Source organism: Lissotriton vulgaris, chromosome 2_1, assembly GCF_964263255.1.
Source record: "Lissotriton vulgaris chromosome 2_1, aLisVul1.2, whole genome shotgun sequence".
Classification (NCBI taxonomy): domain Eukaryota; kingdom Metazoa; phylum Chordata; class Amphibia; order Caudata; family Salamandridae; genus Lissotriton; species Lissotriton vulgaris.
Window position 1 is genome coordinate 786,173,325 of NC_141687.1, and position 16,334 is coordinate 786,189,658.

At 41.8% G+C, this 16,334-nt stretch overlaps 1 protein-coding gene across 1 annotated transcript in view; it reads right to left on the minus strand.

Annotated features, from left to right (window-relative positions):
- LOC147731161 (dynein axonemal heavy chain 11-like) overlaps positions 1-16,334 on the minus strand; it is a 1,538,124-nt gene that overhangs the window by 309,196 nt on the left and 1,212,594 nt on the right. Inside the window, exons 43-44 of the mRNA XM_086956147.1 lie at positions 8,493-8,675; positions 384-499 (exon numbers count right to left, since the gene is read on the minus strand). Coding sequence (XP_086812273.1) covers positions 384-499; positions 8,493-8,675 — 299 coding nt within the window. The remainder of the gene's footprint in view (positions 1-383; positions 500-8,492; positions 8,676-16,334) is intronic.

Genomic DNA, 16,334 nt, shown 5'->3' on the forward strand with positions numbered 1-16,334 from the left:
CTTTTTTCATTCGTAAGAAGTAAACTGCTTGAATATATTTGGCTGTAAAGTGCCATATGAACGCACACACACGCACACACACACACATGCATTGCCTGAAAGAAAAGATTGGGCCTTTAAGATAAGAAGCCTGGGAGACATTTTGTCCCTGGAGGTGTCAGGGATACAAGAAAGAAAAGATGAATCAAACACTTGGCAATTATCCTACTAGAAGGATAATAAGGAACAACTTGTATTCCGCGCAGCTTTTACTGTCAAACGCTAAATGATTATTGTAAATGGCTTTACTTAAGAAATAAAATGTTTGACAGAAAATAATATTTTACAATTCGCGTTACGATTCCTTGATTGAAAGAAAGGAAGGCTTGCGCTGATTGACTTACCACTGCGCGAGGCTGTATGTTGATGGATATGCCAGCTTCATCCAAGTGTCAGGGACATTATCAAAAAAAAGAGCCGTCTGTAGCTGCTCCATTTCGGAGGAGATTGCCAACTCCCCCTAACAAAAGAAAACATTAATGTGCTGTTTGTGTCTCTGAATGTGACTTATCAGATGACAAGATAAATGAAAAAGATGCAATTCTGGCAAAAACACACAATAAAGCTGACTGCAAGTGTCGGTATGACAAAAGGTGGATAGCTGTCATGATTGAGCAATTGAATGTTAAATAACCATGAAGGAAAAGTCAGTAAGCATCAGTTTATATTTATTTTTTTAAGTATTTTTCAGGGACTGGTAGACCCCTTTGCTTGGCATGTGGACCATATTAAAAGCGTCATTCATGAGGGACAGCGTTCACACTAACCCTCTATGTGATACCCAAGGACGGTAAAAGTGTGGTGCATGAAATACTTCTGGAAGATCTTCAATATAGACCTCGGTTCTTTCTGAAGAGTATTTGCTTACTTGACTCATTTGTGAGTGAATGGATGTTGAGGGTGAAGTTATGAATTGTTGAGGAGAAGCTGGAGCAAATACGCTGACGTGGTGTAAAGGTTGAACTATTTGTTGTGGGATAAGACTGGTCCCAAAAAGAGCAACAGGAGGAACAGCTGTGCGAGCATGTGACCATCCTGTACCCTACTTCCCAGTGCCCTCTATTCTACAACCAATCCCTAATCTTCCAAGTTCACCCAGGTGCTCCTCTACAGAGTTCCACACCCATATCAACTAAGCTTCAACATTTCAAACCACACTCTGAAGAAGCTTACCACACACCTTTCTCCTTTACTACTAAGATATCATGAACAAAACACACAAGAAAACATGCACAATACAACAAGAAGAGAGTGGACAACATGACAACAACTCTTTGACATAACATGATCTTTGAACTTGACACGAAGATCATTGACTCTACAGTTGTGCCAATCAGAACCTCCCTCCAGGTAATTTCCGTCCTGGCACTTACCACACGTAGCTTTCATTTCATCTTACTTTCATGCCCATTATCAGCCATGCATGTGGCACTGACTGGATTACCTTGGTCATCATCAGAGGCCCAGATTAGAAATAATATGAATTTATTTGCAGGAATACAGTGCGGACAGTAATGTTTCTGGACTATATTCCTCACACATAAATCCAGCTACTACAAGTTAGTGCTCACTGAATGGGGCATACCTGTGTGAATCTCGTTTTTCCTGGTGAAATTCTGCACCGAATTCTCAATTTTGTGGGTATTAATGCTCTCATTTACCACGTGGTCTGACCAGCTCGTAAATGAGAGCGGGGAAAGGGGACAGGTGGAGGCCAGGAAGGGCGACTGAGCTGCACTTCCAACCCAATCCCAAAGACATTTTATCAGCTGGATTTTCAATTCAATAAAATTAGTCCTGGAGTGAGTGGATAGAGGTTTGGTGTGGGTGGGTGCATGTCTGGAATGAGTGGGTACAGGTCTGGGTGGGGTGGCTGCAGGTCTGGAGTGAGTGCATGCAGGAGTGGTGTGGGTGGGTGCAGGTCTGGTGTGGGTGGATGCAAGTCTGGTGTGGGTGGATGCAAGTCTGGTGTGTGTGGGTGCAGGTACACCGGACCAATTGGGCAGAGCAGTCACTGACTCAAGGATTCCTGATCTGCTCAACATATAATCGGACCATAACCTATTTCTATCTGAAACACAGCTACTTAAACACCAAGGGGTACTCTTCCATGACAAGTAAGTGAACAGAATGTCTATGATTGACCATCACTCACTTCTGTGAAAGTGCTGGAAAACACAGTAAAAACGGATGAGATTTTGTTATGAATGCCACAAACAACAAAACAGCCATCAAAGCTCTGGCCAAAATCTCATTGACTAGATACCTATATTTTTCTTTTTTTAGTGAGGTAGTTTGCATTATATTTATAGCGCTGTAGCACCAGGGAGATTTAAACACTATTCAATAAAACAGTACCACAATTCATATAACAACAACGGGTAATACAAACTAATGGGAGGAAACAAAATGGCTACACTCACGGTCAGTAAAGTCAATGGGGCAGATTTACAAGCCCCTTGTGCCACTTTTGCGTCACGTTTCCCATGTTAAAAGTGACGCAAAAGTGGCGCAAGGGGCTTCTAAATCTGCCCCAATTAATTTAGGCAGGATTGGCAAGGGATGGACAGAAAAATAGAAAGAGAGCACATTTTGATATGGTTAATGAGAGACAGAGTGTGAGTGTCATGAGTAGTTTCCTCAAGTTTAATAGAAGTTGGAGAGATGGAAGTTAAGAAGATGGGCAGAAAAGGGGAGAGAAGAGGAAAATGACAGAACTGGATCAGTCAAGGTAGAGTTGGAATAGGTGCATCTTACGAAGCTTCCTGAGGAAGGAGAGCAAAGTCTGGGATGTGCCGCAGGAAGATCGTTACAAGCTGAATTATCTTCATCATTTTCCTTTACACAAGAATGCCTAGGAGGCTGGAGAATGGCACAGCAATTAATGACAGTAAATGTGGCTCACAAGCTTATAGTACAAAATATTGGAGTCTTGAAGATTCCCCACTGGCAGACTTTAAGGGGATAGTGGCAAAAGACATGAATACATTCTCCCAGAACACCTTTGCAGGATAACTTCAATGAGATAAACCAAGATTCCTAAAGGAGCTCCTAAGCTCACTCTAAGGTAGCTTGGGTCAAGCAAGAGCTGGTGAAAGCTTGGTCTGTGTTGAGGTCCCTTCGAAGGCAAGGGAAGTAACATCATCCACGGTTTTATGATGGCACAAAATGATTGTCTTTCAGTGGGCTTCAGATAGGCTCCACATGTTTCAACATTACTGAATACTGTTAAGAAATTAACTATTTGAAGGTTTGAGGGCTGATTCTTTCAAATCAGGAAGGACTCTTTTGGGAAATGCTAGTCAATCAGGAAAACGGCTTTAGAGAAGACAGGTACATAGCTGTCAACAATGTCCACTTCAGTTCTTGGATACACTTTTTGCGATGAAGGCTTCCTGGCACTCGAAGCTCCAAATACAGGCAAGGAACTAACAATAGGATGAGCAGTTCATTGATTCAAGGACAAGCCTGGGAATTGACTTCTCCAGTACTTGTATTCACGTTTGGTCAAGAAGAGGGCACTAGCACAAAGCAAACCAGCTCTTCGTTTGTTTTTAATACATGGATTCAGGGAAGCCTTTAAGGTCAAACATGTTGCAATGCTAGTGGGTCCAACCTGGCACTTTAAGAGAAAGCTCTACACCTGCTGTCAACATTTTAAAACGTAAATTAACTTATTCTAAACTTTGTTGATGGCCAATCTACACTAATTTTCACTACAGAAACCCTGAGGTATTTAGTAAAGAACTGCACAAGTCAATCGCCCAATTTCCTTCCCAAACTACATGACTTCTTCCCATCCTCTTCCATTAGTAAGGCGGAAGAGTGTGTATTTGATGAGGCAAGTGGTTGCTTTGCAGTGGCGTAGCAAGGCGGGGGGGGCTATTCGCCCAGGGCAGCACTAATTTCAGGGGCAGCAGCACTTTTCCCTCAAAGTCATCTGTCTCACTGCCAATGCAAGGACCGCCATGAGCAGAAAAAGTCTAGCTATGCCACTGTTGCTTTGGCCCCTGTCAATTAGACTAGATATCAAAAAGATATATTTTCCTGGGTTGGATAAACTTTGACAATGCAAGCATTTCCCACTCATGTTTATTTACATTTAGTTGATTTGCACTACTTATTAAGGTGGTGTCCAACCAAGTGTTCACCTAATAGCTTGCAGCCAACTAAATTATATTAATTATATTAAGCACAGAGCTTTGCATGGGTTGTAGCCCATATGAATCAGAGACCATCACCACATGCATTTTAATGTTCTGGTATATGGTATACATACCATCGAGCATTTCTAGCGCTATGTCCTATACATGTACAATTTCATTTCATATTTCTTATTTGCATTTGGCCTAAGGATGTCATTTGCATACAAAAGTTTGGAAACATTTGTATGCCCTTATGGGGAGTTTCAAAGGGTGGAGTAGTTGGGTAGTGGGCAATAATGGGGGGAGAGGTGGTATTTTGATAAATTAAAAGTGGTGGTATTAGTTTGAAGAAACAATGAGAGATGGGCTGGAAGTGCAAGTGGAGTACCCAGCCAAAGATAGTTACTCTGTGACACCACCTTCTAGCAGGAGCCTCATGTATGTCTGCCAAACACTGCTTTGTTTATTAATATCACTGCTGGGCTAATTCCTTCTACCATTTTTCCTGGGGATTTACAATGCGTAAAATATCAGGCTCAGTATGATTCTAGCACATCCTCAAACTAGTTTACTGGCTATTTTCTTCTCACAGTGAACACTTACCTTATTCTGCATAAGTGCTTGATCAGAAAGTGACAAAGCATAATACTGCATCAGCATCTTTGACTTTCTGTTTTATTCCAATTTTCATTGCCAGCCTACACTGTAAAAACCACAAATGGGCTTGACCGCAAGGAAGAGGCTATGCATGTTAATCGAATATGCCATTGAGGCGATTTCTTCATTTTCAGATCTAAATATTCAGGTTTGTTACATTGCACCAAACATTCTTCTTTTCCTCTCCTTCACCATTAATTTTAGGTATCATCCTACTTTTGCAGATCTGTGGCCTGTCACACTGCCGAGGAAGAATATAGTCATCTCTATGTAGCTCCTCATGCTTGACTCTTTATACATTTTCCATAGTAGCATCTTTTTCCACTGCTGTACCTTTGGCAGAAGAAGAGAACATGGATGAGATTCCACTCTTGGCTGTGTTACAGTGACATGTGATTCTTCAGGGATCCAGTGCCATGTTCTGTCACATAGATTGAGTATATTGAATATCTCCACTCTGAACCCCCTTCTGTCTTCTAGGTTCTAGAGCTCTGTTACAACTGATTGTAAATGGGATGACCAGTTGACAATTTCCCTTCAAGTAAAAAATGTACTTCGTCAATTTTTCATTGCATTTGCTCACCTCCACCACTCTATGGGCCTCATTATGAGTTTGGCAGTGCAGGAGCGGGGCGGTTCACCCCCACCAGCATAGTCCCTGAACGCCACTCCACCACCAGAGATCGCAGTTTCGTGGCGGCTGCGATGGTCAAAGGGTGGTGCGACCACCAAACTTATAATGCGGCACTCGAACCGCCGGTGCGGCAGTGGCTGGACCACATCCACTGCGCCCCCGCGAGTCTGTCGGTCTATTGACCGGCAGACTCGTAATAAGGCCATATATGATGTTTCAGAGATTTCTATACTTTGCCATACTTTGTCCATTACCAGGTCCAAGAAACAAATCTTCGGGGATAAACCAATTTAAGCATTCTTTCAGAATACTTTTCTTGTATCAGTATGGAGGACCAGCGAAACAAGTTCTTTCTAGCATTCTCCCGCAGATGGCATGTTTTTGCTGTGCTTCTTTCGGCCATCATGCTTTCATCTTGATTTAGGACATATTTATTTTAATGTCACTCTCATTACAGGAAGTGTCCATTAGTTCCACTAGCATTTTATGGCAGTTGAGATATTTGTCAGGAGAATTTAATCATCTGTCAAGAGTAGGATTGGGACATTTCTTTTGTTTGTCATTGGAACACCAAGAGTAGCTGTGATCAGTCTCTTCCCCATACTGTTGATACACAGCGTGAAGTGTAGTAGGATACCAGGCCCTCTTGCTTCACTCCTGAAGCTGTTGGAAATGTATATGGAAGCTCTGCGTTGCTGCAAACTGCAGTAGCTGTGTGGAATTTGCATACATTTCTTTCAGTCACGGAACTAGATGGGGGCTAATTTTCAGATTCTCCCGTTTCTCCCACAGTTTTCTCAAATGTACAATGTTGAATGCCCACAAGTAATCCATGTTAAAAATGTGATCTGTACCAAAGGGACGGTTTGGTGTATTTAACAAAAGTACTCGAGCGCTGAGTCTGGTGCACAAGCCACAGCAGAGGTGAAAATTGCAAACGGGTTCGTTTTGAGATCTCCTCAATGCAAAAGTATACTGAGCAATACATTGCATATGTGATCGAGCCCAATGAACCGACAGGGGAAGCAAACCAAGATAAATTTGACCCTCCTGTTCCGCTGATCTCACCTGAATAAAGCCCTCCCAGACCCCTGAAATTCTGAATTCATCACTTCCAAGCAAATCTGACGGTTGCAAGTGAAAACCTCTGGATGGAGTGTGCTGGACTCATTTGCAGAGCTCCATATAAGCAAACTCCTCTGCTGGAGAACGTAAATATGCCAGTGTGCAGTGTGTGGTACCAAAATGCCCATGTTCAAAATAAGAGGTGTCAAAACCGATCTTCAAGTCACACAAACAGTAGAGCCTCATCTTATAGGCTTTCTCGATCAACGAATACATGTCTCACATTTTAACTTCAGAGACCTTTCCTTATCCTTGTATTCTTTTCCTTGGGAATTGTGTTAATGTTGGAAACGTCAGTGCATGTTTGGTCAATGTTGTGATTGACAAGATAAACAATAAGTCAAGGAAGACCATTCAACTGCAGACAGGCGTGGTTTGTGTTAACAAGCATTACTGGAGATAATGCACAGTCACAAAGCAGCAAATGTCCTCGGATTCATCACAAAGGACTATCCAGCATGTTTTGACGAATTACCACTGTTTACACATGCTACACTAGTGCAGCTACCCGACTAGTCTTTCTGAAGGGGGGGGGTGTTACAAAAATATCACACTGGCAAAATATTTTTCCTTACCGAACATACAAGGTTAATGTTTTACTGATTGATAGTCTTGGCCCAGGATGACTTGTAAAATATAATATGTCGTCTGTGCAAATCAGTAAAGCTAGAAAAAAAGGTTTCGATAAGCTTTTAACATAGTATGTATCCTGCAGGTGAGTGACAGATTGAGAGATGGAGCACATCCTGTAGTAGCTCGGAAATGGCTGATTCTGACAGCTCTGATGAGGAGGAAGGAGTCATAGCCGCGGTGCAGGGAGTTATTCTGCTGTGGGCGGGAGTCCATTAACTAGAGCATCCCACAGACTGCCATTCACTCCTCAAGCCATGCATGTGCAGACGCATCACAGCAGAGCATGGAGCAAAGGGCGCTTACGAGGGTGGCTGTACGAGGGAGACAATGTCCTGTGTAGAGGTTATGTTGTGTGAAAACTGCCAAAGAAGGAGAGTGGGTACAAGTGATGCAAACTCAGGGCCCGCTTCACAAAGGACCTCTGCACTTTTGGTGGAGGCCCTGCAGTTGTGGAGGTGGGGGTTGCACTTGTGGCAGAGGTCCGGCAGTTGTGGCGGAAGGGGTCGCACTCAAGGCGGAGGCCCCGTAGTCATGACCTGGGTCGCACTAGTGGTGGAGGCCCCACAGTCGTGATGGGGTGGGTCGCACTCATAGCGGAGGCTCCACAGTCGTAACGGGACGGGCCTCAATTGTGGTGGGACATCCGCATTGCAGTTTTGCATAAGCAGAGGTACGCTCCACCTCGACTGCTGGGCCTACACCACGAGTGGGGAGGCCCTTTGTAAATCGGGCCCAATGTGTTGCCCTGTCGGTCCCCTTTGGTTGCAGTTGTCTCCCTTACAACTTCTGAAACAAGCCCTACTCACTTGCAGCTCTTTCCAGTGAGCATTTGTTGGCAACACTAGTGCTTTTGTCCACCAGCGTCCAAGAGGAACCAGTAAGCAGTGTTTTCCCAGACACTAACAAACAGTAAACATGGTACAAATTACAATTATTTAGAATTCTGCGAAACTTCAAACAATGTTTACTGTGATTGTAGCCAAAAAGAATACGCTCTGACGTAATTTATTATTTGGAAGAAGCCCAAGTCAGGTAGGACTTTTGTGGGCTGGCCTGGCTCTACCAATCAGAAGAAGGATTTTTATTTCATGAGAAGCAGTATACCACTCTATGGACCACACCTAGAACTGGGCCTCTCAGCAAAGCCTGTGGTCCTCGGCAGATTAACGTGATGGTGCTGTCTATATCAAGATACTTCTCTCCTATTGGTAATAATGCTGGAGAAAACCCACTGTAACATGATATAGCATTTTACATACCTTGAGACCAAGATCAAGCTCCTTTAGGGAACGTCTTATCTCGTGCAATAGTATATTCATCCTCTCGCACTCCTGGAAACAGACCAAGATGTATGGGGAGCGTTCTGCAGATTTTGAAGTAATATCAGACATGTTATACGCTTCTGGCAGCTTCTCTAGGATGTCATCCAGCACGGCTTTGCCCTAAAATAGAAGCAGCAAATATTTTGAGAAAATGAACAAACGTGCAGTTTGTATTTAACGTCTCATTTCTTATGTACTTAAGGATGTTCTATGTGTGAAAAAAGTTAAACCTCTTCTATATGTCAAGAACAAATAGAAAATGCTTCTCTGCACCGTCTACAAATGTATGCTTCTTTTGTGAGGTATACAAACATCACAGTGCACATGTATCTAGTTTTTACACACTTTCTTATCCCAATTGTAAGGTCGAACGCTCCATCCACGCTGTTTCCCATGCTTGCACTCTCTGTCCCTTTTGATCCAATTGTTACATGTTAATACTTTAAACACTTACTTAGACATTCTACTAAAGTAAGATTGCCAGTAACTCGTTGGTTGTACGGTCCTAGCAAGAAGCCACTGGTGTTTCTGGATCTTGACAGAGCAAGTGTGTCATTTTCAAAACATACCCTATTGACTTTTAAAGACATGCAGTCTCATGAAAACCTCTGTTTTGAAATTGATTTCTCATTGAGCTCAAGATGATAGAAGGTGCAACTTCTCCATGAGGAGCTCCTCCGTCAAGCATCTTCCTGCAGGACTGAGACAATGCTCTTACCAACCTTTCTTCAGGAAGTTGGCTAAGATTGCTGCTACCTGTTGATCCCAAAAGGATCACCGCATTCACAAAAGGGCCAGGAAATTCAAAACCACCAAACTCCACCCCCACATTTTCACGACAGTGCTCGACCCAGTATGAGCCTCCCATCGTTACGTATAGTCTTGCGGTATTTAATCCATATTTAGGACCCCATTACGAGTAGCTTTGAATGGTATGCCAGAGGTGATATCTCTCTGGGCCGTCTAACTTTCCTAATTTCTCCAGCCCAGAATTACTTGGTCCGCAAACTGCAGGCCTCATAATTTTGGACTCAGTGACACTGGGCCTTTACTTGCCAGTGGAGCAGGGGCAGCTGCTGTGCACAGCCCACGGGCAGCCCAGGCCCAAGCCCACTCTGTATGGGTAGAGCAGCAAAAACTTCCCCATCACCTAATCGTCCCTCCTCCACATCCCGGGCCTAGGCCATCTACAGAAATGGTCTGCAAGAAACCCACAGACACATAATTTGTCTCCTGCTGTTTTGAGCAGGTGGTAAACGTGTGCAAATTAGGACTTTTATTACCTACAGAAGGGAAAACACCACAGATTTGGACTTGATATTCCCAGGTCTGGGTTTTATTGCCCATGCCAGGGGAAATAGCTTCCTCGGACATAGGTGCAGGGTCTCCATTAACCCACACTTAAATCCTGTAACCTCATAAGCAGGCCCTTACTCTCAGCATTCAGCTCTCTCCCAGCCACTCTCTGCAACACAATGTCATGCTCATGCCCGTCATTAATTTTTCTGCTAGCTCCTCTACCATCTCCACTGGTCTCCTATTACTCCTTGTACATTAATAACCGGTAGAAGAAGCAATAGGATCTAGTTGCAGGACAATAGGAAGACCATCAGTGTTATGGAGGAGATGCAGAGAAGCTTCTGTCCATTTAGAGGAACCAAACCCTTGTGGTTGGACATTCAAAATTAATCTTTCAGGTCACATTAAAATGGGATCGGTCCTAACTGAAACTTGTGAATTTGACTGCAACTTTTGATATGCTATCATTGAATTCTACGGAGAATTTATTTGGGATATACGAAGAACCAGCAAATAAGTGGTTTGAATACTCATGTGATGGGAAAACCAGCGTTATGGTGGGTACAGATACTGTAGAGACGTTAAGGGTGAAATGTGCAGCTCCATAGGGGTCATGGGTGTCCCCTACGTTATTTAACTATTGTGTATAACCCCTGCATCTCTTTTTGGTGGAACCCGATGTAGAGTTTCAAATGTTTTCTGACAACACTCAAATATAAGACCCCATAGTCCAGTAGGAGGAATTTTGGACACAGGCTTTTGGACAAATAAAGAACTGGGTGGATCAGACTTGGTTAAGCTTGATGCATCCAAATCAGAGTTCCTTTCAGGAGGAAATGATCTCTGGAAAAGCAGCAAGCTTGGTATAACTAGTAGAATATGGGAGTTCAGAAATTGCTGCCTGCTAGAGGTCAAAACCTTGCAAGCCATGGAAAATGCTAGAATATTTATGGATAGCCATACCAATAACATAATTGTATCACTGCATTATCAATATACTTAGAAAAACAGGTATCTTCTAGAAGAGACAGATAGGGTTGCAATCGTGTGAGCCATTACTGGAAGAAACCTAGATCACAGGAACTCTAACTGAAAGTGGCATCTAAAGCCAATAGAGACATACTGCAAGTCCTGCAATATTCTGTAGTAAGAACAGTGCTTAACCTTCCAAGTCGGGCATATGTTTTTCTGGAGTTGATGATGTTCACTGGTTACAGTAAAACTAATAGCACACACATTGGACAGGCGATATTCACTAGCTGAAACATAGACGTCTTTCACTTGCACAACTTTTGACCAACAACAATGGGGTTACCTCTAATGGTACATGCCCGCCTCATGACTAGGATGAGCGTCACATTTCCTTGAATGCATATCTAGTACCGACCTCCTTCCAGCATCACTGATTCAATCCTTTACCCAGACGAACTATAAGTGCTCCGTCATCATTATCATCATATTCATCATCATCAGCATCGAAATAATCAAATTGTATTTCTAAAACAATATATACCAAGAGCAGTCATGTATCAAAGACATGGGGCATTATTGCAAGTGCATTATAGACTTTGGCATTTGTAATGCCACAGATGTATCCCGGCCGTCAAACTCAAAAAGAAGCCTATAATGTTTTTATAGTCCTGCTACATTAGAGTAACTGCTCATTGAGTTTTAGACAGTCTGGTAATAACTTCGACAAAGTGTAAGGCTAGGCAGGAAATTCTCGCTCACTTGCAGAGGCCTTCTTTATACTGGGTGGAGCTAAGAAATCTGTACTGCTAAATCTTAGGGGCTCGAAGGATGATAAATGTATAAACTATTTTTCAGATAGTCAGCAGTTGCACTGTATATTATTTGATGGGCCAGGATTTGTTTTTCAGATTTATATAGCACAAAATCAGCCCAAAGACATTGGGGCGCTTTACATGAGCACCATATTATATTACACAAGATCAGATTTTTTTTTTGAAAGGCACAGGGAGAGTAAGTGATTTGCCCAGAATCACAGGATGTTGAGCCGACCCTGGGACTCGAACCTGGTGACCCAGTTTCAAAGTTGGCCACTCTGGCCGCCCCTAGGCCACATCTCCTATCACAATCTTGCTTGGACTGGAATCCAGTGCATGTTTTTTTAGTCTTGGTGTGATATGAGCTCACACAGGAAGGTTGGTGACAGCACTCACTGTGGAATTTTGCAGGACTTCATGGTTAAGGAATTTGTCTTCATTAGCACCTCCACAGAGGAAATCACAGTAATCAACTGTGATTTTTAGCAAGATGTACCTCCTCCAAAAGAGGAATGGCTCTTTACAGCAGTTTCAGATTAAAGGTAGACTATGCAACAGGTACATACGCCTAACTCCAATCAGACACATATATTTGTGAGCTTGCTGTAGCGAACATTTCTGTTTACTGCCTTAAATGTCTGATCCATGACACCCCTCATCTTTAGAAAGACTTCTACTGCCATAAACAGCAACTCTCTAATTACTTCATTTAGGATGATCTATTCTTTATCTAGACAGACCTCTATTGGCTGAAATACTGGTTACACTGTCCTAACATCTTGACCCTTGTGGTACTCCCTAGACCACTGGGCCTGAAAGTGTCTTGAATGCACAAGAATAACTATGACCCGCCTAAAACTCATAAAGTATTCTTAAATCCAAAACCATCAACATCTCCTCCATAGGTCCAAAATGATTAAATGGTTGAGAATGATTGAGAATGATCAGCACTGCAGAGAGATCAAAAGACATCAAGAGTGATGTGTTTCCCTTAGCCCTGATGTTAAATTTAGAGGGTTGGACTTATAGACAAGCTGATTGCCACTCCTCTAGTTGGGCAAATATCTCATTTCCTCGCCCCAAGATATCATTCACCTCTAAACAGAAAAGCAGCTGGATGATGGCTACTTTTTTCAGGACAATGAGTAGAAAGAGGACAATGGAAGAAGGGCAATACTTTTTTACATCTGAGGCACAGGTTGACTAGTCTCTACTTTACCCTCCTTTAATCTCAGATTAGCCGTGAATGAGATGAACTATTAATAAATCCAGCATTAAAGGGTGCTATGTCCTTGCTGCGTCACGTAGATACAAAGTGAGATTTATGAATTTACCTCCACCTTTGAGACATTCAGAAAATAAATTATTCTTTGACCAAATTGCTGGGATCCTGAATATTTTTGAAAAGTAAATTGTGTCTAGAATATATTCTTACATTCCTTCCAACAAGCTTTCAACTTCTTAAAGGTGTATTGATGGAGCAAGGATTCATGAAAACGAAACTTGCTTGGAGCAATCCCTCATTAACAAATACTAATCAGTAAAATAGTAAGGAAAATGAAATTATTATACACGCACAATATTTACATATGGGAAGAGGGCTTTAAGCATGCTTAATTAATGAAAATAAAGTGCAATGCGACTAAACCCCGCTTTAAAATGGAAAACCGCTTTTGCGCATGTGCAAAGCAAAACTACGTAGAAAACAACATGACTAACCCATTTGAGAGGGAAAACTCTCCCGCATGTGCAAGAATTACTAACATGCTCAGCATATGCTTGCTCGAATTTAAAGAGAGCTATTCCTGCTAATGCTTTTGCGTAAAGAAAGAGACAATAATATGGGATAGAGGAAAAGTGGGTGGTGAACAGTCAAATTCACGTATTTGAGAGATCAACATCTGTTAATGGTTCCTTTATTAATAGTGTACATTTGGGCCTGATATCATATGCAAGGGAAAAAGATGGCAGCAAAAATGGAGGAAAGCCAGGCAAGCACAGCAGACCTGATGACCGTGTCGTTGACAGGCTGCCAAGGGCCAAAGGACAAGAGACATGGGAAAGGAAAAATGACTGAATAATAAATTAGGAAAAGGGGATGGGTTTGTTAGACAAAAGAGTTAATTAAGAAATTAAGTATGACCGCATGAGGTGAATAACAACTCCACTGCCCCAGGCCAATCAAGTTCGTACTTCATCAACATTTGCAACTTTTGAGGGTGGGACATGCAGAAATAAAGACTATTGATCCTGTTATTCCATTATATGGGGATAAAAAAGGTACATCAAAGTCACAAATTATGACAATCCCACAAAATGGTGTTTGAAAGGAGATAGCAATGTCAGAAGATCAAACTAGTGAGAATGATTTGAATGTCTCATTATTAGATTTCCCAAATATTGAGATTGTAACTGAAACCCCAAAAACGATTACATCCATAGATAGAAGGCGGAAAGTAGCAACTGTCACTCCAGTGACAGGAAATTCTACTGGATTTTCACCAGAAGATTTAGAAGAATGAGCAAAATGACTTGAGAGGAAGAAAACCCAACCGAAAACTATAGATGTAAGCAAGTTGAGAGTCGATTTGGGAGACATGATTGTTGGTACGATAAGTCCAGACTGATTATGTTCATATGGAGATGAAGAATTGTTGTTTTTGTGAAAAAGTATAACTTGGAGAGCAAAGAATCCTCAAGAGAAGATAGTGGAAGCAGCTATAGAATTTGGAATAGATGTGGAAAAATAAAAAATATTACAAAAACCCTATAGATAGGAACTCACAGAGAAGGATTTTGAGAGTTTAAATGTGTCATGAAGGAGATTACAAATAAAAGAATAAAAGAATGAATGCACATTTTGAACAAATGGGGAGATGTAGATAGATGGAGAAGTAGATGGACAAAGAAGAGAGATGAAGCAGCAACAAAGCAGACGTCTACATTTCCATTAAGAGAGGCAGAAAAAGTTGAAAGAATGTGTCCGATGAGAGAAGTCTCTGGTGGTGGATATGTTCATGTTCCATGGAGAAGACAGGATATTTTGTCTTTTACAAATGATTTCCCTAGGTTGAGAGAAAAACCCATTGAATGGTACAAGCAGGTAGAGAGATTTGTGAAGGTTTCAAAGGTGTTGTTGAAAGATTTGGATGGCCTTTTTGATATAGTGGTACCCACTAATTTGTGGACCGAATGTAAAATTACAGTTGAGTGGCCAAATGAAGAGTATCCAAGAGACAAAAAGACAGATGCGCCTTCAAAGGAAGGAATGAAGAAATATCAACAAGTAATTACTTTTCTGAAAGGGAAAATTCCTCCTAAAGAAACAGACTGGTTCAAGATAGACAGAACAACTCAAGAACCAAAGGAGTCAGTGCATGCGTTACCGGTTGTTAAGCAGTGTAGTGGATTTGAGACCATTAGTGATAAAGATATGGGACATTTTGTATATAGGTTTGTGTATGGATTAAGACCAGAGATCACTCAGATGATTCATCGGCATATGCTTTGCTGGCAGAGTAAGCCGATTGATGATATTTTAAAGTATGTGAAGTATTGTAGTGATGACATTGATACAAAGCATAAAAAGTTAAAAGAGAAAATGATGTGGGCACAAGTGAAGTTGGCAGAACACCAGGAGGCAACTACTGGTTCTCAAAATGATAACCAGATGAATGGGCAGAATCAGAATAGTCAGATGGAAATAAAGGAAAAGGACGAATGAGTAGAGAAGAAGCGAAAAAGAAATTTCCTTGTCATGGATGAGGAAAGATTGGACATTGGAAGAATGAGTGTAGAACTATTCAACAGAATAATGGGGTAAATCAATGTTTTAATCCACAGATGCAGAATGAGGTGGTTGTGAGCCAGCAGCAACAGCAATAGGTAGTTACTCCTCAGTTGCAGGTGCCACAAGCCCCTATGCCCAACAATGTCAACGCTCAGGTGCAGAGATACAGTGTGAACACTGGATTTAATGGAGAAGGTGGTAAGAATACACAGACGGTTCAACAATATTGGATGCAAAGTAATGAGAGTGATTCAGAGATGTCCCAATGACGGTGCCTGAGTGGGGAGGAAGAGTGCGTGCTTGGCGCATCCTTGGCGGTAGATCAGTCAGGTCCTTTTATTGATGGAAAGGTTGAAGGAAATGACATCACTTTTCTAGTGGATACTGGCGCTACCTGTTCTACTGTGAGAGCAGCAGAAATTCCAAACCTACCTCTCTCGGGAGTAACTATCCAAGTTGTAGGAGTCTCAATTAAGCAAATGAGGACCCCAGTCACAAAACCAATAGAAGAAAACATTATTTTCAAATACATGCATCGGTTTGTGGATGTGTGATTTAAGTCCAGTGAATTTAGTAGGTAGGGACTTAATATGTAAGATGAACTGTACCATTTTCTGTACACCACACCTGATGGTATTGCTTTTCAAACGCCTGATGAAGACGTAGCTTTCAAGATGATGCTAGCGAAACAGGGAACAGAAGTGGATGAGATGTTTTCACTTCTTACTGAAAATTATTTGCCTGATGAATTCAAAACCACAGTGAGGTCAGATGTGTGGGATTTTACAGGAAAGGAAATTGACCCAATAAAAATCCTGCAAAGATAGACCCAATAAAAATCATGGTGAAAGAAGGTGTGATATATTCAAATACACCACAGTACAGAATGAGTCCTGAATTGAA